This window comes from Ochotona princeps, chromosome 4 (genome assembly GCF_030435755.1).
Source record: "Ochotona princeps isolate mOchPri1 chromosome 4, mOchPri1.hap1, whole genome shotgun sequence".
NCBI lineage: Eukaryota > Metazoa > Chordata > Mammalia > Lagomorpha > Ochotonidae > Ochotona > Ochotona princeps.
This window is the reverse complement of record NC_080835.1, coordinates 27,078,123-27,104,668: the sequence shown is the minus strand read 5'-3', so window position 1 is coordinate 27,104,668 and position 26,546 is coordinate 27,078,123. Positions and strand designations below refer to the sequence as shown.

Genomic DNA, 26,546 nt, shown 5'->3' with positions numbered 1-26,546 from the left:
TTGTAATCACTTAACAATGCTGAGCACCGAACACCAGTCCATGCAAAAGTTATGGCTCGGGGCTTGTCCAGCAGGATATCCTATTACCTGACATGATGATGGATCAGCAAACGGGTCACATTAGGCAGGGCCATTACATTAACTATCACTCGAGAATCATATCCAGGGGTAGATTCTGTGGGGAAGGTGTGGGCCAAACCCTGTGGAAATACTAGCCCCACTGGTTAGCTCAAGAGTTGGGGTGGTGATAGACTAAGCTAGGTGTGACCAAGGACCTTGCCATCAATCACAGGTAAAGGAACTGACAGTGGTCTGGACTGGTCAAGGCAGCAGCACCCAAATGTGCATCCTGAATAGGGTGTGGGGTGGGCTGGGCTGCAACATTCACCAGCTCATACAAGGCCAAATGGAAGGCCAGACTGCGCCTGGCACTGGCCTAAAACCCATTGGCATGTATGAGAACTGGGTCTGGGAGTGGATCAAGGGGAGGAACTTGGGAAACTCCCCTGGCGAGTCATAGCTCCCACTGGTGAACATGTGGTCCAGACCTGGGGGTTGGACAAGCTGGGCAAAGTAGCTGCAACAGTTGGCTAATGTGTGAATTGGTAATGGAATGGGATATACTGGGCAGAACTGAGCAAACCTTAGCCCACAAGCAAAACTAGAAACCAGGATGGAGCACAGGTCATGCCGAGTTAGGCTCTTGCACCTACTGGTCTGCGTGAATCAAGGACGCTAAGCCACAGTGTCCAAGGCAGAGGCCGGGACAAGTGAGGGGCTGAGCCAAGCTGAGTCAGAGCAACCACTGGCATGCGCGTGATCTAGGGCTGGGAACAAGCCTGGTTGGGGAGCTAAGGGAACACCCTAACTGGGTTGAGGTTCCCACCAAGGGGCATGTGTACAGGAATAGGGGCTGCGTTCTAACCAGGAATCAGTTGTAGTCTCCCTTGGCACAAGTGTGGGCTGGGACTGGATGCACCAAGCCAGGCCAGACTCCAACACCCTCTGGTGTCCTGGAGGACCAGGGTAGATGTGGGACAGACTAGGCAAGGTCTGAAGCCCTACTGAACCATATGTGAGCCATATGTGCGTATGGACAAGCCATGGCTGGGCTGAAACATCCAAGAACCAGTTTGGGTTGAAGGCCAGTCAGGAAAAGCCACTGTCCCTGCTAGGACAGGAGGTGAACTGAGTAGGGTTGGCTCATGGACCCCCTGGTATGTGCAAAATCTGTCATTGGGAGGGGTTCTGATGGAGGAGCCTGGGCAACTCCTCTGGCAGGACACAGACCCAGCAGGTAGGCGCAAGAAGCATGATAGGAAACAGCTCAGAACAGGCCATGGAAAGATCCCCACTGGCATACATTTGACATGGGTTGGTTGGGGGCAGACCAGGCTGAATCAGTTTGTGTCATTTGCTGGCAAATCTGAGCACCAGAACAGAGTGTGGGTCGAGCTGGGTTTGGTCGCAACAAAAACCAGTGCACAATATGGAATGCCAAGGTGAGGTTGCCTGTACTGGATGTGACCACAGCACTCAACCAGCACATGTGAGAACCAGGAAGGGAGGGGGCAGAGCAGGCAGGTGTAATAAGGGGTGGTTCCCTTGCTGGACAGCTACTCCCACTGGAGAGCATGAGCTGGGATGGGGGCAGACCAGACTAAGCAGGGCTACAACACCTGTGGGCCTCATGTGGACTAGATCAGGGAAAAACCAGGCTGGGCTGATTATTCCTACTGGTGCAAGCATAGATAGAGTGGATGAGGGTTGTTTGGGCTCAGCCACAGCATCAGCTGGCAGAAGCTGGCACTGGGAGTCTAATTCTGTCAACTCAAACCCACAGAACCACCTGGAGAGTGCATAATCCAGGAGTGGGAGAGGCTTCGGAGGGAAATAGTGGGCTCTTCCTTCTTCCCTCTTGGGTTACCACTCCGACGGGAGGGCACAAAAACTAGGACGGGGGCTGGGCTGGCTAGAAAGAGAGGCACTCAACAGCATATGTGAAGGCTGTATATTTGAGCCTGTTGGAACTACACTTCAATACCCATTGACATGTACGAGAGCCGAATGGGGTGTGGGACAGACTGGACTGCTGCTATACAGACTGGCAAACCAGGGTAGGGGGCGGAGCTGGTGGAGGTTATTGTGGGTCGCTCTGACTAAGCTGCTGCTCCCACTGGTTTATGTGAGGGCTGAGTATGTGCTGGGCAGAACCAGGCTGGACTGCAACACCCATTGGTTCCAGCGGAAGTCGGGGCTGAAAACAGAACCAACCCAGCAATTCCAACCACCAGCTAATCAGGGCGATGGACTGTGCTGGGCCCTGTACTTGCTGGAACATACAAGAATCTGGTCTGGGAACACCTCAGACAAAGTTTCTTTGGGGATCTCCCCAATGGAAATGCCGGACTCAGAACCCTAACCAAGAAAAGAAAGAAGACAGAACAAGTCAATCAACCACCTCAGCTATACGTTGGCTGCGAAATACTGGGCAAATGGAGATTCTATGATGGACTATGTCAATCAGTGGATTCTTCAATGACCTCATCATGTTTGGAGTGGCAAGATTGGCGGCGATTCATAACTGGTGAACTATCAAAACCACTTAAGCAAGTATCTCAGAGCATGCCCTACATCTGGGACTTGGAGTTGGTGGGGAAACTGGATGGGGCTTCTCCCTTAATATCCCCTTTTAACTCAGATACATGAAGGAAACAATATGGAAATAATAGTCTTACCCACTTCCCTATAGCCCTTGAACCTTTTTACCATAATTAACTATGTAAAGATTGTCAAAAATATAATAAAAAATATAATAAAAAAAGAATTACAGTGTTATGTTTACAGTTTATTCAAGTGGATTAGCAAAAACAAAAAAATCACATGTTTGTATAGAAAAAGAAATTAACACAATATTAAGATTGAGACTGTGAGTGTATGAGTATTCATTGTACTATTTATGGGTTTGAAATAGTGAAAATAAAAAGAGGAAAAATTGTTCTGAGTTATTGTCACAATGTTTGGGCTCAATTTTCTAGGCATGTTGTGAAATAGTATTAATAATTTATTTGCATTAGTTTTCTTAAAATGTTAGAATCAAAGTACCTTTGGAGATTTTTGTCTTGGCTTTTTTCATGCTGATGGGTTGAAATAGATTGAGTCATTTTAAAAAATGCTTTTCAGTTGGTTGAGAGGCAAAACACACACACACACACACACACACACACACACACACACATTAAGTTCCCATCTACTGGTTCACTCTGCAAATGTGTGTCATAGCCAAGGCTGGGCGTGGACCAGAGCCACAGGAAGTGGCCAGGAATGCAGTCCAGGTCTCTCCTGTGGGTAGTGGGAACTCATTGCCTAGTCTGCATTGGCAGGAAGTTGGAGTCAAGAACTGGAACCAGGGATTGATTGAACCTGGGTAATACAGTGTGAAACGTGGTATTTACCTGCTAAGCTAACATGCCACTTAATTAAATCACATTGTTGTGTGGATTTTGGCTCAGTTTTTAAGAAGTTGCTTGGAAAACCGGCATTCTATACTGGAGTGCCTGGGTTCAAGTCTCAGCCATGCTTCTGATTTCAGCTTCCTGCTAATATGCATCCTGAGAGGTAGTAAATACGGTTCTAGCCATCAGATTCTTGATGGACAACCTGTGCCCAACTGTAAGCCAGCCCAGCCCTTGCTCTTACAGACATTTGGTGGGTGAACCAGTGTGGATGGATGGTCTTTCTCTGCTTTTCAAAAAAATATAAATAAGTAAATCATATTATAAACCAGCAATAGAGCTTGGACAATGAATTCAGCTCTCATATTTCCTAGGATATTGCTCTATCCATTACTACATGTTACATCTTTCAGTAAGATGACTATTTGAGGTAAAGAATTCAGGAAAATACTACTTATCATTTTTCTTCCTAGCACAGAAGCATCGTTATATTTTCCCTATTGTGACAGTACTTTCAGACTGTGTATGATCTACTAATCTGTAGGTATTTGGCTAAGCACTTTTGATATGTCTTGATCATGTGGTTCTGACTATACTTTTGATGACTGACTTTTAATGTCCTCCAGTGTAAGCTATGAAGAAGGACCTCCCTCGCACTCTGAGACAGATCTTCCGAGACAGACATTCACAGCATCTCAGCAACTCCCTGGATACAGCCCCACGCCTCAGGCAGCCGGTAACAGCTCTCCTGTGAGATGTACAGTGCATCGGGGTATGGTCAGCCAATTGCAAGGAAAAGTCAGTTCTCAAAACTGGGCATCATCATACCATGGGAAACATTAAAGTGAAAAAGTTTAAGAGCATTGGCTTCTACAGTAGAAAATATAATCAGTAAATTGAGAAATCTTTTCATGCATCTTTGGAGATTTTAAATTGTAAATATGGTTGGCCAAATTAATATTTGTGTGTTATTTCAGAATAAAAGTTTAGGGTTATAGAACTTTCTGTCCTATGTTTTCAGATATTTAAAAATTAGTATCAGGTCTATAATTTTATATAAGTATGTAGCTTTACTTTGCGATATTTTATCATCCGATGTAGGTCTTTCTGGAGTATTTGACACTAGTGTGAACAGTGCCAGCGCTAACACTAAGGAATCTTCAGTGATGAGTTTTCTCTCTGCTGTGGAATCCCGAACTGCTCAGACTGCTGCCTCAGGAACCATTTTACCCCAGTTCAGGGCTCCATCCTGGCAGACAGGTGAATCTTTCTTTTCAGAATTCTGAAGTCTTGTAAAAATACTGTTGAAAAACACACTTGATGTTCTTGTCATGATGGTAGTGTGGTTAATTATTGATGCTTCACTGAACTTTAAAACCTGGAATTTTCCACAATTTTAAGGTGGATAAAAAATAAGAATTTGTTACTGGCAGAAAAGTTGTTACTGATGAAAACAAGTGAAGGGTAGGTAATTATTAAAAATAAGCACTGATTTAAAGTTTATATTTGGCAGTTTAAGTATTTGTCTACTTGAGAGGAGTAAAGTTGTAAATTTCATTTATTTTAGTTTAAACTAAGATGCTATAGTAAAAACTATTCTTGGAACTCATTTTGTCATTAGTGTAATATAAAATTTTCCCTAATTAAGCAAATTAAATACCTATTTAATACATGTTGTTATTACTTTTTCTGAAATGCAGAATTATAAAAAGGGAGACAGAGGCTGGTTTTCCACTCTTTGGTGTACTCCGCAAAGGTTTGCACTTGCGGGGTTAGGCTAGAACCCTGGAACTCCATCCAGATCTCCCATGTGCTGACAGCTTTCCTAGTACTTGCACCACCATCTGCTGCTTCCTGAGCACATTAGCAGGAAGCTGGATAGGAACCACAGAGTAGCTGGAACTCAGATGTTTATATCCATCCCAGGTGGCAACTTCATGCCTTGTGCCACAATGTCCAACCCATATGTTAATTTTCTGTCCTTACATAGATTTTAAGATTTATTTATTTTTACTGGAAAGGCAGATTTACAGAGAGAAAGACAGAGATCTTCCATCTGCTGGTTCATGCCCCAAATGGTCACAGTGGCCAGAAATGAGCTGATCCAAACGCCAAGAACCAGGAGCTTCATCTGCATTTCCAACTTGGGTGCAGGGGTCCCAGGATTGAGCCATTTTCGCTCGCTTTCCCAGGTTAAAACCAGGGAGCTGAGTTTGAAGTGAAGCAGCTGGGACATGAACCGGTGCCTGTATGGGATGTTTTAAGACTGGAGGGCCAGGCACAGTAGCCCAGTGGAAAAAGTCTTCGCCTTGGGCACTCTGGGATCCCATATGGGCATTGGTTTGTGTCTGGGTGGTCCTGTTTCCCATTCAGCTTCCTCCTTGTGGCCTGGGAAAGCAGTCGAGGATGGCCCAAAGCCTTGGGACCCTACATTCATGTAGGAGACTGAGAGGAAGCTCCTGTCTTCAGATGGGCTCAGCAGCGGCCATTGCAGTCACTTGGGGAGTGAATTAGCAGACCAAAGATCTTTCTTTGTGTCTCCCCTCCTCTCTGTATATCTGACTTTCTAACAAAAATAGAATGTATATTGGTAAAGTATATTTTGGTTAAAAAAAAAAAAGAGGGGAGGGCAATGCGATAGCATAGCTGCTAAAGTCCTCGCTTTGAACGTGGCAGGATCCCATACAATACCGGTTCTAATTCCAGCAGCACTGCTTCCTGTTCAGCTCCCTGCTTGTGGCCTGGGAAAGCAGTTGAGGATGGCCCAATGCTTTGGGACCCTGAACCCGCATTGGAGACGTGGAGGAGTCTCCAGGCTCCTGGCTTAGATCATCTAAACTCCAGCTGTTGCGGCTGCTTGGGGAGTGAGTCATTGGACGGAAGATCTTCCTCTGTGTCTCTCCTGCTTTCTGTATATCTGACTTTGCAATAAAAAAATAAGTTAAAAAAAAAAGAGTGGAGTTAACAGTCTGGGTTTTTCTTTTTTTTTTTAATTTATTTATTTTATTGAAAAGTCAGATATATGGAGAGGAGGAGAGACAGAGAGGAAGATCTTCTGTCTGATGATTCACTCTCCAAGTGGCCACCAGTAGCTGGAGCTGAGCCAATACGAAGCCAGGAGCCAGGAGCTTCTTTCTGGGTCTCCCACACAGGGTGCAGGGTCCCAAGGCTTTGGGCTGTCTTTAACTGTTTTCCCAGGCCACAAACAGGGAGCTGGAAAGGAAGTGGGACTGTCAGGACATGAACCATTGCCACAAGGGATCCCAGAGCATGCAAGGTGAGTACTTCGGCCGCTAGGCTACCCTGCTGGGCTCAGTCTGGTATTTTTTATTCGATTTATTTTTATTTGAAATGTAGAGTTCCAGAGAGGAGAGGTATCTTCCCATGCAGGGTTTCACTTCTCAAATTGCTGCATTAGCTGGAGCTGGGCCAGTTGGTCAGTCCGAAACCAGGAGCTAGATGATTTCCCCCAGATCTCTCATATTGGAGTATCCTCCATGTTTTCCTCGTCTGTAAGCAAGGAGTTAGAGTGGAAATAGATAAGAGCCAGCCCTCAAAAAGGATGCCAGTGCTAAGGTGGAAACTTAGCCTGCAATGCCACAGTGCTGGCCCCTGGATTTTTTTATGTGAAACATCTATTCAACTAATCTGCCTATGGCAATAATATTATTCGAATATGTCATAATTATTTGATTACATTTGATCAACATCTTGTTTTTTACAAACCATAATTGTAGTGAACATGTATAAAAATATCTATTTCTGGATGTGGCGCTTTTTAGAGGATAAGGGAGTACATGTTTTTACTTTTGTAATATGTAGCTAGAATATTTTGCTGATTTATTAGCTTTCTTTTTGATACTTTATTAGTTTCTCATTAATCTTTCTTGATAAATGTGTGCTGTTGTTATTTGGGATGTTGTTCATAGGAAGTCATAAGTTGAGATATTAGGTTTTGGTGGGTCAGTATTGTGGCATCTTGTGTAAAGCTACTGCCTGAAATGATGCCAGCATCCCATATGGGTGCATGTTTGAATTCCAGCTGCTGTTCTTTCAGTCAAGCTCCCTGATAATGACCTGGGAAAGCAGTGGAAAATGGCCAAGTACGTAGGCTTACTTACCCATATGGGAGACTTGGAAGAAGCTCCTGGCTCTGGGCTCCTGACTCTGGGCTCCTGACTTTGTTCTGAGTGAGCCCTAGCTGTTGTGTCCATTTGAGAAGTGCAACTGGGTATAAAAGATTTTCTTTCGCACTCTGTAACTCTGTCTTTCAAATAAGTAAGTCTCCTAAAAAATCAGAAAACAGGAGCAAGTGCAATAACCTACTGGCATCTCTGTGGGTGCCGGTTCACGGCCAGACTGTGCCACCTCCCATCCAGTTCCCTGCTTAGGGCTTGGGAAGGCAAAAGAATGGGTCCAAAAACGTTGGGACTCTCTACCCATGTGGAAAACCCAGTAGAGGCTCCTATCTCATAGCTTTGGATCAGCTCAGCTCTGGCCATTGTGACCATGTGGGGAGTCACCAGCAGATGGAAGATCTCTCTGTGTTTCCTTCTCTGTAAATCTGCTTTTACAATAAAAAAGGAATGTTAAAAAGATTTTTAAAGTGAATATATTTGATAAAAGAAACTTTGCAGTATTCATTGTTTGGGTGTATTTATCTTGCTAGAGACAGGCAATTCATTGTTGATATTTCATTGTCATTTTATGATACTTTTGTCGGTTTCTGTTTTGTTATGCTAGAGGGCTAGCAATTGTGTTGTGTTAATATGCAAAAGTTACCTACAGAATTACTTGGTCTTTTTTATGTATATATGTACATAATGTTTAGTTGATCATGATGGGAAGCATCGAGAATCAGGGAAAAGTGGGTGAGACCATTTTTCCCAAACTTTCTTTTTCTTTTTCTTTTATTTGGAGTAATAGAGGAGGTAATGGGAGAAGCCCCACTACCTGGGAATGGGGAGCATCTACCTGATATCAACCCAGGGTCCCCTTTGGCGGGGGGGAGCATGTTCCAAGGGGTCTACTAAAGTAGGTTCAATAGTCCTGAAGTGCAGTCTCACCAATCCAAGGATGGGAAATCCTTCCAAGGTCCATTGACTGACATAGTTGATCTTAGAGTTTCCTTTTTCCAATATATTTTCTTGTTATCATTTGGCTGAGGTAGTTGTCCAATTTGTTCTGTCCTCCTTCCTCTACTATTGTACCAGGCATCCTCTAGGCTGTCATATCCTCTGTGTGCATCTGGGCCTGCCCTCCACTGCTCTGTCTTCCTCTGAGGAAGCCTAGTTTTGACACTTGTATTCTATGATCAGACCACCAGGTCTGGATGTGAGCCCTCATATCCCTGTATGCCCCTACCTGTACCATTCCCCAGATCCTGTGCAGCCCCTACAATTACGCCGCCAGATGGACAGTGAGGTTTGACTAGTCTGGCCCACTGGTATGGTTTACACAGATTGGGCGTTAACCAGGCTCAAGATGCCCGCCAGCTGTTAGCTGCTTTTCTCCCAGCAGTGTAATACTTGCCTAGGTATAATGCAGCCTAACCCATTGCCCACAGCTAGGGGCTGGCTTACAATTTTATAGACATTTTGTGTAGGAAGAACTAGTGCAAGTCACTACTATGAAAACATCTGTCTGTATATTTGTGCTGTAATTGTGTAACAATCTCTTTGCCTTCTCTTCAGGCATGCATTCCTCAGCTGCATCTGAGCTATTTGTTACTGGAACCTTGCCAACTACTGGAACGCTTCCATCACCTGCCCTCTCTGTTTATCAGCATCCCACCACCTTCAGCAATAGAAACTTTGCTACCACCTCGCCTTTGGTGCTTCAGGATTTGACTTTTAACACTACATCAAATGGAATTTTAAATCCTCATGACCCTTTGCTGCAAATCAAGACTTCCCAGGCGACTGTTCCAACTGCCTTGGCATTTGAGCGCCTGGGTAGTACTGCATTAAGTAACAGCGTACCACCTCAGTCTTCAACATATCGCTCAGCTCAAGAGTCAGCACCCCATCTTTTACAACCTCAGTTTAGTTTGTTGCCTTCAGCACTTGCAGGAGCCCAGCAAACTCCTCAAGTCTACAGTTCAGCTCTCTTTACTAGTTCTACTGCTTCCATTGAAAGAGCTCTTCTTCGAGAATGTAGTGTTATTAAACACCATCAGCGGCCTTCAGGAACCCAGTCTCTTCAGGCACAACTGACTGGTGCCCAGCATTCCTTACCTAGTTACCTGTCCAATGCAGGTATAGGTAATTTTCAGGAAACAACCAGGCAGTCATCCTTATCCTGTAGTCCAGTAGGAAATTCTCCTCAGGTGAGCAATGGAGGACCACAACAGAAGGCCCCCCAGGTCTCAGCGGAACTTGTTCAGTCATACTCATCTGCAGTTCCATCATCAGGGTATCCTTCTACTTCAAAAGCAAACAACTGTTCCACAAAACCACTAGCATCAACCAAGACCCCAAAACCTCAAAATATAATTCCTCCTTTACAAACACTAAGCTATTCCAAACATTTACATAACCAGAGTTCTGTTATATCAGGCCAAGCACAAATTTATTCCACAGCGCAGCTACCAAGCCTCTTATCAGTTAGTCAGTCCCAAAATTATGGCTTAGTACAGCCACATAATGTGCCATCTATTGTTCATTCACAGGTTTACAGGTCCAACAAGGTTGAGAAATTGCCGTCCTTGTATAAAAGTTTTTCTGGGTCATCTCAGACTATACCCGCTGAAAGTCAAACACTCAATTATTCGTCTAACCAGCAGGAGGTATTATCTTCAGTTACAAATGAGAATTACCCTGCTGAAACAAGAGATCTATCTTTAGTCAGTCAGTCTCAAAGTTACACATCTGGTCATTCTCAGGGTTTATCACCAGTTAGCCAGGCACAGGTTAGTTACTCATCTCAATCACAAGTTTTGTCAGCGGTTAGTCCTTCAGAAAGCTATGCCTCAGGGCAGTCTTTGACATTAACAGCCCCTTCTCTTTCTTACTCTCCTGCTTCTCGGCCTCAAAATTTACCAGATACTAGCCCAACCCAGAATTACATTTCTATGCATTCTTCCCAAAATGCTCAGAGTCAAGAGTCATCTTCGCCGCAGTCCCAAAAATTTTTGCCTGCTGTCCAGTCACCATCCTTTGCCTCCTCTACTCATTGTCAGGCATTACAGAATAACATACCTTCCCCTGAGACAAAGTCTTACGCTGAAAGAAAACTTGACTCAAACGTGTACACATCCTCAAAGCAAGAAGATGATTTTCCAGTGCAAGAGTTACAGGTGTTGCAGTCACAGACAACTCTTGAGTCATCAACCCAAAGACTATCTGAAAGGAAAATCAGTGCTCAAGAAACAGCATACAAGGTCTCAAAGGCAGATGACAGATACTCTCAGACTGTAATCAGAAGTAATTCCTGTCTTGAAGATCAAGTTGTTGGGCTTACTCTACAAGGTTCAAAAAAGGAAGAAAGCATGGTTGGTTCAGTGCCACAGCTTAACCAGCAAGTGGGCCAAGTCAATAATGCTGCAACCCTTGATCTTAAGAAAGCAACTGACTTAATGCAGACTTCACAAATAAGGCTAAATACTAAAGATGTAAGCCAGCAGTCTTCTCTTATGCATAAAGCACATGAAGTTAAGGCCCAGGAGCAACATGATCAAATAGTTAATGTCTCATCCCAGATTAGAATTCCAGATCATGCCTTAGGGCATGGGCATCAGGCACCTCTTCCTACTACCCAGGTCCTTTTAGATCCTGGCTGTGATTTACAGATTCTTCAGCAGTCAATCCTTCAAGGGGGCTTAGGACAAGTGAAGGCATCTTTACAAGCCCAGCGTGTTCAGAGTCCTCAACAAATAGTACAGTCTTTCCTTCAAATGGATGGTCATATTATTCCAAGTAATGGTGAGCATTCTCAGCAGCAACTCCATCCTCAAAATTCTGATGTCATGAAGCTGGACCTCCCTGAATCTTCAAAACCATTACAGCCGCATCTGACCACAAAGGCCCATTTCAGTGAAACAAATCAGCATGAGTCAAAGAATCAATTTGTTTCTCTTGGATCAATATGTTTCCCTGAGGCCATGCTTCTCAGTGATGAAAGAAACATTTTATCAAATGTAGATGACATCTTAGCAGCTACAGCAGCAGCTTGTGGAGTTACACCTGATTTTTCTAAATCTGCTTCAAATGAAGCTATGCAGGCTGTGGAGGGTGGTGATTCTAAGTCGCAGTTTCAACAACCCTTAGATGTTAGGCATGTGACTTCAGACTTCAACCCTGTAGCAGCTACAGTAGGAAAGCCACAGAACATTAGTGATATTTCCTTAAATGGGAATCAGGTTAGTGTAAACCTTTCAGCAGTACCTACCCTTCAGTCAAAAATGACTCTTGAACAACAGTGCATTGAAACACCTGGTCAAAATATGTCGACCACAGCAAATTCAACAGTGGTTGGAACAAGTCATGAAATCCAAGAGCAGCGTTCTGGCACATTGAAACAGTCTGCTATGAATCCTGAGTCTGAAGAAGATGGTGAAGTTGCTGTTGAAGGCATGTTAAACACTAACAGAAACCCAGAGTTTGTTTCTAGTGGCAGAAGTTTAAGTGGAGAGAGTGCTACATCAGAGAGCGAGTTCGCCTTAGCAGGTGATGACAGTGGTGTGTCGGTGAACTCAACTAGGAGTGCACCTGCACTCCTGGCCATGGCCCAACCTGCAGATGCAATTGGTGTCAAGACTGAAGAAGAAAACCAAGATTTACCACATTTTTCTCTTCAAAAGAAAAAGACTAAAGGAAAAGGACAAAATAAAGAGGAAGAGACTAGTAATCAGAAACAACTGAAAAGGCCTTCCCATAGCAAACGCCAGAATCCAAGAGGAACAGACCCATATTCCCCATATACTCCTCCCTCAGAGAGCAGCCACGATGGTTATCAGCATCAAGAGAAAATGAGACAAAAGATCAAAGAGGTAGAGGAAAAGCAGCCAGAGGTCAAAACAGGATTCATTGCTTCTTTCTTAGATTTTCTGAAATCTGGCCCAAAGCAGCAGTTTTCCACGCTCACTGTACGCATGCCTAATAGGACTAAACGACCAGGGACCCAGACTGTTCGTGCACTCTGCCCACCACCACTTCCAAAGATGACGTCATTTGCAGCACCCTTGCCTTTAGTATCTGAAACTGGAGGTAACAGTCCTTCAGAAAAAGTTGATCACGAACTTAAAAACTTAGAACATTTATCTTCATTTTCTTCTGATGAAGAAGATCCTGGAGTATGCAGTAATGATATTTATAAAAATATCTCTGCTCCCTTAACTGCTTCTGATAAAAAGAAGAAAGGTAAAGATTTACAATTTAAGTTCACAACCAAGATTTTCTGTTTTACCAGCTGTAGTCTGCATGTTACAATGTTTATGTCAAAACATTTGCAAATTTCAGGATAAAATGCAAAAGTAGACTATCTTTTAATATTTTTCTTTGCAGGAAAGTTCTCAGGTTGACGTTCAATGATTCTGGCTTTTCTTGGCTTTTTGTCACAGGTGGTGTAACTTACACAATAGGCTATCCAGGCACCTCTGTCTGACATATCTTGATGTACCTAGGGATAATGAAGCATTCTATTCTGGGCTTAGTTATAAACTGACATGTTTTTTGGGATGCCAATTTTATCTGCCTATTAACATTAAATTTATAAATGTAGTTACATTATGTGCAAAATTTGCATTAATAGAATCAAGATAAAGTTTTTAGGTTTTGTACTGGGTCCAATCTTCCAACCAAATATTTATGTATATGTTTCACTCTATTCCTAGATTTACAGAGGAAATGTTTAATAAACATTCTTTTATGTAAATAATAAATAGGTTAGTATAAGTTACCATTTTAAGGAACATGCCCAGGAAAATCTTATTTGCAGCAATAATACAGCTACCACCTGTGTTACTGGAACTGCAGCAGTATTATGAGATATGCATTAACTCCAATACTCAGTTAATGTAACTAAGAAGAAATGAATCATGCTAGTTCGTGTGAGAAGCAGAACCTGAACCCAGAATCTCTGGTTCAAGAGTCTATATTCCTGTTGGACTCCTTTCTATAAATAGGTGGTGCTGGGCCCAGCGGCGTGGCCTAGCGGCTAAAGTCCTCGCCTTGAATGCCCCGGGATCCCATATGGGCGCCGGTTCTAATCCCGGCAGCCCTGCTTCCCATCCAGCTCCCTGCTTATGGCCTGGGAAAGCAGTTGAGGATGGCCCAATGCTTTGGGACCCTGCACCCACGTGGGAGACCTGGAGGAGGTTCCAGGTTCCAGGCTTCGGATTGGCACAGCACCGGCCGTTGCGGCTCACTTGGGGAGTGAATCATCAGATGGAAGATCTTCCTCTCTGTCTCTCCTCCTCTCTATATCTGACTTTGTAATGAAAATAAATAAATCTTTAAAAAAAAAAATAAAAAATAAATAGGGCCCGGCGGCGTGGCCTAGCTGCTAAAGTCCTCGCCTTGAATGCACCAAGATCCCATATGGGCGCCGGCTCTAATCCCGGCAGCTCCACTTCCCATCCAGCTCCCTGCTTATGGCCTGGGAAAGCTGCCGAGGACGGCCCAATGCATTGGGACCCTGCACCCGCGTGGAAGACCTGGAGGAGGTTCCTGGTTCCTGGCGGCATTGGATCGGCGCAGCACCGGCCCGTTGAGGCTCACTTGGGGAGTGAATCATTGGACGGAGGATCTTCCTCTCTGTCTCTCCTCCTCTCTGTATACCTGACTTTGTAATAAAAATAATAAAAAAAATCTTTTTTAAAAAAAATAGGTGGTGCTATGTAAGTTAAACTTTGTTTTGTAGTATACTTCTTAGTCACTTTCTGGACTCACTGCCTTTAACCACTAAAGTGATACAAAGCAACTGATATCCCAAATAATCTGCAGGCATAAGTATCTAATAATGCATATCTGAAGAATTTGTTACTGTAAAAATTGACCTAATAGAAAGTCAGTCTCAGATTGCAAAACCTCTGACGTGCAGATTCATAGTGCTTGCCAGTTATTGTGTTCCCTCTTGTGTACCCAGAACAAACATTTTTAAAGCTCTCTTCTAAAACATGAATCTAAAACTAGTTTCTTCTTGATAATTATGAACTTTTTCATGAAAATCTTCTGCATTACCCCAGTTCTTACCATTAAGTCTCTGCAGTTCTGCCTTGAGTCTGTTTCCTCACCTGCAGTAAGTCATTACTAAGTCTGCTGTAACAAACTTCTCAATAGATTCTTTATCATCAGTCCACCCTCCACATTGTCACCAGAAAATGCTGATTGTTACTTCTGCTTCAGGACACTTGCTTGTGTACCATGGAGGAATAGACCACGTGAAAACATTTTTTCTTTCTATTTTTACTTCCTTTTGTGACAACTGGGTTTACTGAACACCAGTTACTTTTATAATTGTCTTTGAACTTAAAGCTTTATTAATTTAAATATAAGGCAAAATTACAGATAAAGGAAGCTATCTTCTCTGCTGGTTCACTGCCCAAATGGTTACAACAGCTAGGGCTGAGCCAGGCAGAAGGCTGCATTCAAGAGCTTTATCCAGCTCCCACCGATGAGTGCAGGGTCGCAGGTACTTACAGCAACTTCCACTGCTTTCCAAGGCAAATTGTGAAAAGTGGGTTGGAAGTGTAGCAGCCAACATTGGTACTAGAGACCAAAGATGTTAGCCTGGTAGGCAGTAGCTTAACCACATATATCACTGCATACGCTTGTCTTTTTTTTTTTAAGATTTATTTATTTTATTGGAAAGTTAGATATACAGAGAGGAGGAGAGGCAGAGAAGAAGATCTTCCGTCTGATGGTTCACTCCCCAAGTGAGCGCAATGGCTGGTGCTGTGCCAATCCGAAGCCAGGAACCAGGAACGTCTTCCAGGTCTCCCATGCAGGGGGGCAGGGTCCCAAGGCTTTTAGCTGTCCTTGACTGCTTTCCCAGGCCACAAGCAGGGAGCTGGATGGGAAGCAGGGCTGCCGGGATTAGAACCAGCACCCATATGGGATCCCAGCACGTTCAAGGCGAGGACCTTAACCATTATGCTATCATGCCGGGCCCCCCTATCTTTTTTTTTAATCCAGTAAATCAAAGACTGCTTTCAACATCATTTTGGAGATTAAATGTCTACAAAAAGATTCAGTTTTGTGTTATAATTGTACTTTTTTATGTGTATGTATGTGTGTGTGTGTATATATATATACATTGTGTAAGCAAATGTTGGCACAGTGCTTGGAATGCTATGTAGGGATGAGTTAAGTCACCACTTGCGACACCTGCATCCCATGTGAGTACTGGTTCAAATTTCAACTACTTCCTTTGATCCAAATCCCTGCTCATGTGGCTAGGAAGGAAGAAGATTCTTCCTGTGTAAGAGACTCAGATGAAGCTCCTGGTTTCTGGCTTTATTCTGACCCAACCCCAACCACTGCAGCCATTTGGGGAATGAACAGTCAGGTGAAGATCTAGTCTGTTTATCTCTCCCTTCTTCCCGCTCTCCATTTATATCTTACCTGTAATTTTGCCTTTAAAATAAATAATTGTTTTTTAGAAGATGCTATGTGGGATGCCTGTAACACATGTTGGAATGCTTAAGGTTCAAGTCCAAGTCTTCATTCATCTTTGCTGCTTCCAATCCCAGTTTAAATGGTTTAAGTAGTTGGATCTCTGCCACCTCTGTGGAGAACTGGATTGAGTTTCAGGCTCCTGGGCTCACTGTGGCCCAGCCCTTGGTACAGAACCAGGCATGTTCATTTTAGTTATTAGACTTGATTTGAAAGGCTGGAAACCATAAATATTTAGTAAATGTTAAGTGAATTTTGGGTGTGTAAAACAAACATGGAATATTGAGGTCACCATGAGCTAAAGTTAAGTTGCTGGATTTTATTTTCTGAATTTTGTGACTGGAATTCTGACATGTTACACAATGTCAGGGCCTGGGAGCGGGTGCTGACCTAGCCATTAAAATGCTATTTAGACACCTGTATCCCATATTGAAGTGCTTGGTTTTGGGCTCAATGTCCAGTTCTGACTTGTAAGTCCAGCTTCATGCTGATGCCGTCCCTAGGAGGCAGTAATGAGGCCTCAGCTGGTTGTGTTCCTGCCATCCAAACAGGAAACCTGGATTGAATTCCTGGCTGTGGCCTTGGCACAGACCAGACCTGGCTGTGGCAGGCATTTGGGAAAATGAGCTGGTGAATGAAGAAGAAAGCATAGTTGTTCCTTTGCTCATGCTCTTTCTCCCTCTCTCTTCTCAAACAAAATAACAAAATACACAGGGTCATCTTCCAGTAGTAACGAGCCTTTAAATACTTACAGTATTTTCTGGTACTTTTTTGTTAATGACTACTAGATATTCTTAGCAGATGAAAACATCTTTATTTTCAGCTGCTTCCTTCTGTTCATTAACTTTAAGGCATTTAAATGACTAAAGAGCATATTTCTTGCTTTAAAATAATAATACTTTTTAGTAAAAAGTGTGTGTGAAATAAAAATTACGTTCCAATATAGGAATTGGATTAATGAAAAACGCACTGAGACTTTATTTAAGATCAGCAGCAACTAAGCACTAGGATGATTTTTTTGACATGGTGGTACAGTTGTTTAACAGCCTGATTTCTATATTAAAATGGCCAGTGGCTTAGAGAGAGGGGAAAACCTGCTGAATCTCCAAATTAGAAATGGTTACTATTATCATTTCAGCTCTCTTTCTGTTGAATTCCAAGTGTAATATAAAATAGTTCTCACAACTACAAAAATGTTTTTGAATCACTGTGAATAGCAACTAACATTGGAGTTATGCTAGCAAACTAGTTATGGAGCCAGTGTTATGGAGTGGCAGGTTAAGCAACTAGCATGCCCTATTGTGTTGGTTTGAGTCCTCACTGCCTGCTTTTTGAGCTCACTTTCTGCTGATGCATCATGGCAAGGCAACATGACAGCTTTAGTACTTGAACTACGCCTGGATTGGCCTGGCCCCGCGTTGGCCTTTCAGACAAATAAATAACCAAATAAATAAGTCTTAAAAACAGTTGAGTTAGTGGTTAGTTTCTCCAAAATTGAAGTTATGCTTAAAGTAGAGTGCTCAGCTTCTTCTTAAGGGAGCCATAGGTGTGCAGGGAAAATTCTTGAGGATGCATGGCTAAAATTCAGATCTCAAGAATGTAACAAGACAGTGACAACAGAACTTACTTCCTTTCCATTTGTTTGATCTTTGTGGATAAAATATACCTGAAGTGAAATGTATTGAATGCTTAAAGAATGTGGACCTCAAATGTAGGAGTCCTATAGTCTGTAGTCTGTTGTTTCTGAAGATTTCTTTAGAAATTTAAGATTTTGCTTTTGGTTTAATCTTGTAGCTTCTTGGAGTGGTCCTATTGCTGCAGTTAACCTGCTGCTTCAGATGCCCACATCCCATTTCAGAATGCCAAGGTTCAAGTCCTGTTTCCTGTCCGCTTTCCTGCTAATGCTTCCTGGAGGTAGCAGATTTATGTGCTCAAGTGTTGGACCTCTGCTACCTGTGTGCTATCATGAAGTTCTCATCATGGAACCTCTGAGCGCCTTAACCCATGTCTGGCCATTCCAGGCATCTGGGGAATAGACTAGCAGGCAGAAAATCTCTCTCTCTCTCCGTCTCTCTGTCACTTTGCCTTTCAAGTAGACAAAAATAAGAAATACGAGCATGTTTTGAAAGTTGTAGCTCCTTACCTCTGAAATGTATTTGGTGTTATGAAATGTTGAAGGGATTTAGCATCTTCTCCTAATGGGAATGTTTAAATAATCAAACATTTTATTTTCAGTTCATTTTTCCATATTTATATGAAATGTTACTTTTGGTAACTGAATTCTCATGCTCATGGGTGTGTTTGTTTATGGATGCTCTACTCCCCCCCCATTTGTCTAGTAATTTATATGGTAGTTGGCTTCTGTAATTGTTACTTTTTAAATGGCTCTTTTTGTTATTGTTCTTGGATTTCTCTCCAGATAAAATCAGCATGTCAAATTTTATTAAATCTCTTTGGAGGATTATTACAACATTAAGGATTTAATAAATGGATACTAATGATATGTGAACAGGGTGTAGTGAAACTACAAGCATTGATCTAAACTTGGTTAACAGCTGAGCAGAGAGCATTATCTCCCATCTACTGGTTCAATGGCAAATGTCCCATAGCAACCAGGGTTGGGCTAAGCTGAAGTCAGGATCCCAGAACTCAGTCTGCCACAAATGTAGCAGGGATCCAAGCCATCTCATGCTTTCTCCCATGGTAAGCAGTAGCAATAAGCTAGAATGGAAAACAGAGCCAGGTCTTGAGCCCTAGTACACTGATATAGAATGGAACCTTCATAAGCTAAGACATGAAATACCTACCCCTGATTTCTCTTTTACTCTTAGTTCTTTCCTCCATCTTGTTTTGGTATAATTTAATGTTTCCTTTCTGTCCTCTTAAGTTGGTTTGTTTTTCTCTAACATAGCATTTAAACATTGTCTGAACCACACTGTGGCATATCTCACTGCTTTCAGTGCTCTTGACTTGCTGTTTTAAATCAGTTTTTTTAAAAAAGATTTATTTATTTATATTGGAAAGTCAGATTTACAGAGAGAAGGGGAGTCATAGAGATAGATCTTCCATCCACTGGTTCACTCCCCAAGTGGCCACAATGGCTGAAAATAAGTCGATCTGAAACCAAGAGCCAGGATCCTCTTCCAAGTCTCCCATGTGGGTGCAGGGTCCCAAGGCCCTGGACTGTTCTTGACTGTTGTCCCAGACCACAAGCAGGGAGCTGGAAGTGCAGCAGCTGGGACTTGAACTGGCACCCAAGTTGTATCGCAGGGCGAGCAAGGCAATGATTTAAGGGCCCAGCATTAGACTACTTAAGAGGAGAGCTAGATGAGATCAGCTGCTATTGGTTTACTAACCAAATGGCCTCAGCGGCCAGGGGAGGACCAGGTTGGAATCAGGAGTTGGGATCCAGGAATTTTTTCTGGGTCTTGCAAGAGGGTCCAGGGTGCAAAGGCTTTGGGCCATCCTGCACTGTGTATATTTAGTTGAATTTTTTTTTAAAACATTTATTTATTTTTGTTTGAAAGGAAGGCTTTTCAAAAATATTTTAACATCTATTTATTGGAAATTCACATTTACAAAAAGAAGGAGATACAGAGAGACAGATCTTGCATCCGATGATTCGCTCCCCAACTGACCACAATAGCTACACCTGAGACAACCTGGAGCCAGGAGCTTCTTCTGGGTCTTCCATGTGGGTGAAGGGTCATCCCAAGGTTTTGGGCCATCCTCTACTGCCTTCCCAGGGCACAAGCCGGGAATTAGACGGAAGTAGTGCAGTAGGGGCATGAACAGTTGCCCATATGGGATCCCAGTGGTTGAAAGGCAAGGATTTGGGCCCCGCACGGTGGTCTGCTGGCTAAAGCCCTTTGCTTGAACATGCCAGGATCCCGTATGGGCACTGGTTCTAATCCCAGCAGCTCCACTTCCCATTCAGCTCCCTGCTTTTGACCTGGGAAAGCAGTGAAGGACGGCTCAAAGCTTTGGGACCCTGCACCTACGTGGGAGACCTGGAAGATGTCTCTGGCTCCTTTCTTCGGATTGGGGCAATAGTGGCCATTGCGGTCACTTGAGGAGTGAATCATCAGAGGTAAGATCTTCCTCTCTGCAATAAAAATAAATAAATCTTTAAAAAAAAAAGAAAGAAGGAAAACATTAAAAAAAAAAAACGAAGAAGGCAAGGATTTAGCTGCTAGTTTATCACACTGGGACCTGAAAGGCAGATTTACAGAAAGAAAAAGGGACAGGAAGAGGGGCTCTTTCCTCCCGAGCCTCTGATAATACTCATTCCCGATGACTACATACGTATATGTATATACACACATATACACACAGTTTGGTTTTCATTTGAAAGGCAGATATTACAGAGAGGAGGAACGGAGAGATAGGACTTTATCCTCTGGTTTATCCCCAAATTGCCACAAAGCCTGGAGCTGAGCCAGTCTGATGCCAGGAGCCCATTTCGGGTCTCCCATAAAGCTGCAGGAGCCCAAGGACTTGAGGCAGCCTCCAATGCTTTCCCAGACTGTAAGCAGGTAACTGGATGGGAAGTTGAGAGGCTGGTTGTAGAGCCAGTGCCCATATGCATTCTTGGGCCACAGGTTGCAGAGTTACACTGTTGAGTCTGTGCACCCTGTTGAAAGTATTTGTGTTTATATCAAATAATTTTTTTAAAGATTTATTTTTTTTTATTACAAAGTCAGATATACAGAGAGGAGGAGAGACAAAGAAGATCTTCTGTCCGATGATTCACTCCCCAAGTGACCACAACGGCCGATGCTGTGCCGATCTGAAGCCAGGAACCAGGAACCTCTTCCAGGTCTCCCACGCAGGTGCAGGGTCCCAAGGCTTTGGGCCGTCCTCGACTGTTTCCCAGGCCACAAGCAGGGAGCTGGATGGGAAGCAGGGCTGCCAGGATTAGAACCGGCACCCATATGGGATCCCGGGGCGTTCAAGGCGAGGACTTTAGCCGCTAGGCCACACCGCCGTTCCCTGAAATAATTTTTGATGTGTAATTTTCCCCCAGTGTCTGGTTTTGATACTGGATTAATACTGGCCTTATCGTATGTGTTGGGAAGCATTTGTATTTTTGGAGTTTATGAAGTTTTAGGCTTTCTTTGAATGTGATAAAAATATACTACTAGTTTTCTTCTATAAAATGCATTTCAATGAGTTTATTGTCTTCACTAAATAAAGGCCTTTTCAGATTTTTCATTGTCCTTGCTTGTACTCTTTCTAGCTAGTTTTTCATTCGGTTTACTTAACTTGTTGGTATACAATTTTCGCAGGATTACTTTATATTCCTCCCTAGTTTGAAAGCTTCTATTGCTGTTTCAAAGTCTCTGGAGAGTGCTTTCTTCTCCCATTCTTCATACCATCAGTATGCTGACCCTTCTGATATATTTTATGTTTCTGTTTTTAAAAAATACATAAAAGACAGGGACAGAGAGGAGAGAGGAAGAAAGATCTTCCATCTACCGATTCACTCCCCAAATCGCCGCAAAAGCCAGCAGTGGGCCAAGCTGAAGTCAGGAGGCAGAAGGCTTCTTTGAGGTCTCCCATGTGGGTGAAGGGGCCCAGGCTCTTGGGCTACCTTCTGCTGCTTTGCCAGGTGCATTAGCATGGAGCTGGGTTGGAAGTAGAGCCGTCAGGAGTTCAATCCATGTGCTTAGGGGATGCAAGTGTTGGAGGTGGTCACTTACTGTGGTATATACCACAGTGCCAGCAACATATCTTCCTTTTTTATAATGTATTTTTGGGGCTCAGCGTGGTAGCCTAGCAGCTAAAGTCCTTGCCTTGACCACTCCAGGATCCCATATGGGTGCAGGTTCTAATTCCGGCAGCCCCACTTCCCATCCAGCTCCCTGCTTGTAGCCTGGGAAAGCAGTCGAGGACGGCCCAAAGCCTTGGGACCCTGCACCCACGTGGAGACCCCGAAGAGGCCCTGGGCTCCTAGCTTCAGATTGGCTCAGCTCCAGCTGTTGTGGCTGTTTGGGGAGTGAATCAGTTGACAAAAGATCTTCCTCTTTGTTTTTCCTCCTCTCTGTATATCTGTTTTTTCAATAAAAATAAATAAATTTTTGTTTAAGTGTCTTTGTTCCATTTAAGAGGGGCATTTGGGAAGGTTAGGTACATGATGCAGCAGTCTCCTGTCCTCCTCCTCAATTCTAATATTTTTCGGTCTTTGAAATTAGCAGTCACGTTTTAAATTTCTTTGAGTTTTTTTCTTTTCAACCAATTGATTGTAAAAATAACCAAATATTTGTAAGCAGTTGAAGTTTTACTTGAAACAAGTAATTATTAATTTGTATTAATGATTTGTATTTGCTTCATTTAGTTTCAGAAGCGCGACAGGTAGGAACTACTGCTAGCCCAACTGCCAGTACTACTGGTCAGACTCCTTGTTCCTCTGCCACTGTTAAGCAAGATTCTCTCCATTCTGCTTCATCTGCAATAAATACGTTGGAGAACACAAACCCTGCAGAACCCTCAAAGTCCATTGAACGTGATGGTCTTCCTTCAGACCAGTTTGCAAAGGGACAAGACACTGTTGCCATACAAGGTTTTACTGACGACGAAAATGCAGAAAGCGGAGGAGAAGGCCAATACAGAGAGCGTGACGAATTTGTGGTCAAGATAGAAGACATAGATACATTTAAGGTGATGTGAATATTTACAGGGGTGAAGGTGTAGTTCTTACGATAACCTTCATGTTGACTTCAGCAGCGCGTAGCCAGCTGTGTATCAGAAAAGTTAGACTTTACAGTTATCTTACATTATGAGTTTTTCATAAAATCAGACTAATAGATGTCATGTTGAATATTTTGAAAATGAAGTAACGGAAAATAATTTTAACTGTTTTAATTTTATGTATTTCTAATCAATAAGTTGCACTTACATAGTAGTACAGACGTTTTTAAATGTGAATTCTCTGCAAGGCTGATAATTCATGTCATTATGAGCAGGTTGCAGAAAATGGTTATATAATTTAAAAATACAAAGAGAAATAATTAGACTATCATTATGTAAGGTAGAATTAGACTTACTTTCATAATTTCAATAGAACCAGAAGACTGCTATAATTTCATACTAAGTTTCAGCTGTTTTTAACTTAATCTAATCTATTTTCAGCCTTTTTTGTTTGCTATTGTCCTTTTCCCCACAATTGGAATGGAGAAAAAAGGCATTATAACATCCAAATTATCTGTGTACCTAAAAATCAGAAATAATTACTGTCACTGTTAACATTTGCTTCTGATCTTTTATATGTGTATAATCTTATAACATTGCATAAGTCACATCTGATGGTAGCATTTAAAAGCAAATTTTTCAGTACTTTTTCTGTGCGAAAGGGTAGTAAGCTAGTTTGTGTGTTTTCTGGAACTATTTAAACAGGGACTGTACCAATTTAACCAGCTGCTAGGGATTGTGAGAAAAAGTCAGTTTGAGGTTAAGAGATTAAATTGTGCTAGGTAGATCTTAAAGATTTCTTTCATTGCTAAGAGCCTATTAAAATAAAATGTAATGCTAATTTTTGTAAGTGTAATTAATTCCCCTTATTACAGGAGGCTTTAAAAACAGGAAAAGAACCTCCTGCTATTTGGAAAGTACAAAAAGCTTTATTACAGAAATTTGTTCCTGAAATTCGCGATGGCCAGAGAGAGTTTGCTGCTACAAATAGTGTAAGTAAAACGCTTTTTTACATCAATCTTTGTGTATTTTGACAATGATTCTGAGGGAAATACAGAGTGCATTAAGCAAATTACAGAGTAGATAGTTCACTCACAGTCTGATTTCAAAATAATAGCTAAAATACCAGCTATTTGAGATTGAACAACTTTATCCTGTTACTCTATGTTGAATTTATTTACATGACGGAAAATAGTATTAGACTGTGAAGTGTTCAAAGGAACTGAGTTGGAGACTTGCACACTGATTTTCTGCTAGTGAGGTATAGTGTTTTCCAGAATTACTTTTTGGTACTTGCATAGATAGCAGTTCTGAGGTTTTGAGTATCTACCAGCTATGGATTGCTTCTATTATTCATGTGTGCTTACAATCAGAAATACATCTGGAATCATTTTAATTCAGGGTAAAAGTAAGCTGACCAGAAATTTATTTTGGGACACTTTGAAAGACGACTATGCGATAGTGGAGCAACAAAAGAGTATTTATGTACATATTATATAATTATGTAATTCAAAATATCTCTTTACTTAGTATCTTGGATATTTTGGTGATGCAAAGACTAAATACAAAAGGATATATGTGAAGTTCATTGAAAATGCAAACAAGAAGGAGTATGTTAGAGTGTGTTCGAAAAAGCCAAGAAATAAGCCTTCACAAACTATCAGGTATTTGTTTCCATTATGTAATGTTTTTCTGCATATAAAGGCTTATCATTTGCAGTGTTGTTGTACAAAGGGTTACAGCAGTTGACGTGACTGGGTTTGCTTTGTTTAACTAGATGAGAACTTCGTTCCTAATAACAGTGATTGCTCTGGAAGGAATGTGCTGGGCACTCTGAAGGACAAATGTCCTTTCCTTCCCAGAGTTGTTTTTGTGTCATCCTAATAAATAGTGGAGGAAAAAAAAAGAATTTTAGAGCTAAAAGTTTGAGTGCAGTTCTTTGTGACATAATTTTTCAAAAGTCCCCTTTTTCATTTATGAAAGAAAAATAATAATGAAGTATGATGTTTAAAATCAGATATTTCTAACAAAAATGTGTGTTATGTACATCACTGGGCAAGTATACAAAAAAATAATCATTTATTAATATGATGGGTTTTCTAATGCAGGAATCTGCATAATAATTGACCTGATCTTATGATCTGTTCAGGAAAGTGAATATGACCCCTAGATATTTTCAGTCTAATACCATACCCATCTGGCTTATTTAAGATCCCCACCTATGGAGACAGCTCACCTTATTTTTGTGGTGGGATTCTACCCACTCCAATCCCCAGACCGAATGTAGAGCAAAGAGGTGACTCAAGGTGAGATGCCTCTGGGTACTACTGAAGGTCAACACTGGTACGACTGTCTAGAGTTTATCACAGTATTTCACTAAACCCACAGATCCTGTACAGAGAGTATAGCCTGGGTACTCTTTGGAAAATGAGTTCAGAAAAGAAGAGGAAGTTTGAGAGGGAAATAGTTGAATGTTGAATGCCAGTCATTAAAGAATATATTTCCAGAAGGTCTCATAAAAATCATGATTGAGACTTCAACTTTATTTTGCAGGTGCCTTGGAATAGTAGTTAACCCTTTATTCCCCAGTGATTCTAATTTTTCTGAGTTACTTAGTTTGACAAAATTTCAGTGTGTTAATGAAGTTTGTTTATAACATTGCAGAACTGTTCAGGCTAAGCCAAGTAGTAGCAATAAAACCTCTGATCCTCCAACAACAAAAACTACATCTACAAAAGTCCCTTCCACGAAACCCAAAGTTAAACAGCCCAAAGTAAAGGCTGAGCCGCCACCAAAGAAACGGAAGAAATGGAAAGAAGAATTTTCGTCATCCCAGTCTGACTCATCTCCTGAGATTCATTCTAGTAGTAGTGATGATGAGGGTGAGTTCTGCATGAGACGTTTGCCTTGAGAACTTTAGATAACTTCCGTGAATGCAGAGCAGCAGTGATGCTGACATTTGCAAGGGATCTGTCTGGCAATGAGTTCTGCTGAGGCTTTTATGAATAGAAATGCCCATGTGGCAGAACCAGCTGTAACCCAGTTGGCCCACACATACAGCCTTCTAAAGTAGAAATGACAGGACCCAGCTCTGAGTGTTAGATTTTGTAGTGCTGATTATCTCACCTCTTTGAATCAGAATATGGTAGGTGAAGTTTATACTTCTGTGTTTATGCTAGAGCAAAACGGTAAACAAGCCTCAGCAGCAGCAACTCAAACTGTAATACAACATAGTAGCATAATAATGTATGCTATGTATACATCTCATATGTAATACTGTGGTTATAAAATGAGAAAGTTGGTGCCGACATGGTGGCATATCAGGCTAAGCCTCCACCTGCGGCACCGATACCCCAAAGGGGCACTGGTTCAAGTTCCGGCTGCTTCACTTCCTGTCCAGCTCCTGCCTGTGGCCTGGGAAAGCAGCAGAAGCTGGCCCAAGTCCTTGGGCCCCTGCATTCACGTAGGAGACACGGAAGAAACTCCTAGCTACTGGCTTCGGATCAGCTCAACTCTGACCATTGCGGCTTTTTGGGAAGTGAACCAGCGGATGGAAGATCTCATGTCTCTCCCTCTCTCTCTGTAATCTGCCTTTCCAATAAAAATAAATAAATCTTTTCCCCCCTCAAAAATGAGAAGGTTGCAATACATTCTTACTTGTCATATTTTCTGACCTTAAGCTGTTCAGTAGTCTAAAAAATGCTTATATATCTATTGATATTTAGTGTATTAAAAGTTAGAAGGGATATTATTAAATACAAGAATACACCATATTCTATTAGCCATC

The 26,546-nt window shown here is 42.2% G+C and overlaps 1 protein-coding gene across 5 annotated transcripts in view; it reads left to right on the top strand.

The window, feature by feature from the left end:
* QSER1 (glutamine and serine rich 1) overlaps positions 1-26,546 on the top strand; it is a 72,299-nt gene that overhangs the window by 28,314 nt on the left and 17,439 nt on the right. For 2 of the 5 annotated variants that reach the window (XM_058663208.1, XM_058663209.1), the window contains exons 2-8: positions 4,082-4,191; positions 4,557-4,715; positions 9,149-12,814; positions 22,407-22,729; positions 23,635-23,751; positions 24,290-24,423; positions 25,424-25,641. In XM_058663208.1, the coding sequence (XP_058519191.1) occupies positions 4,082-4,191; positions 4,557-4,715; positions 9,149-12,814; positions 22,407-22,729; positions 23,635-23,751; positions 24,290-24,423; positions 25,424-25,641 (4,727 nt within the window). Of the gene's footprint in view, positions 1-4,081; positions 4,228-4,556; positions 4,716-9,148; positions 12,815-22,406; positions 22,730-23,634; positions 23,752-24,289; positions 24,424-25,423; positions 25,642-26,159; positions 26,316-26,546 lie in introns of those variants that run through there. The other 3 variants (XM_058663210.1, XM_058663207.1, XM_058663211.1) reach the window with 3 other exon arrangements.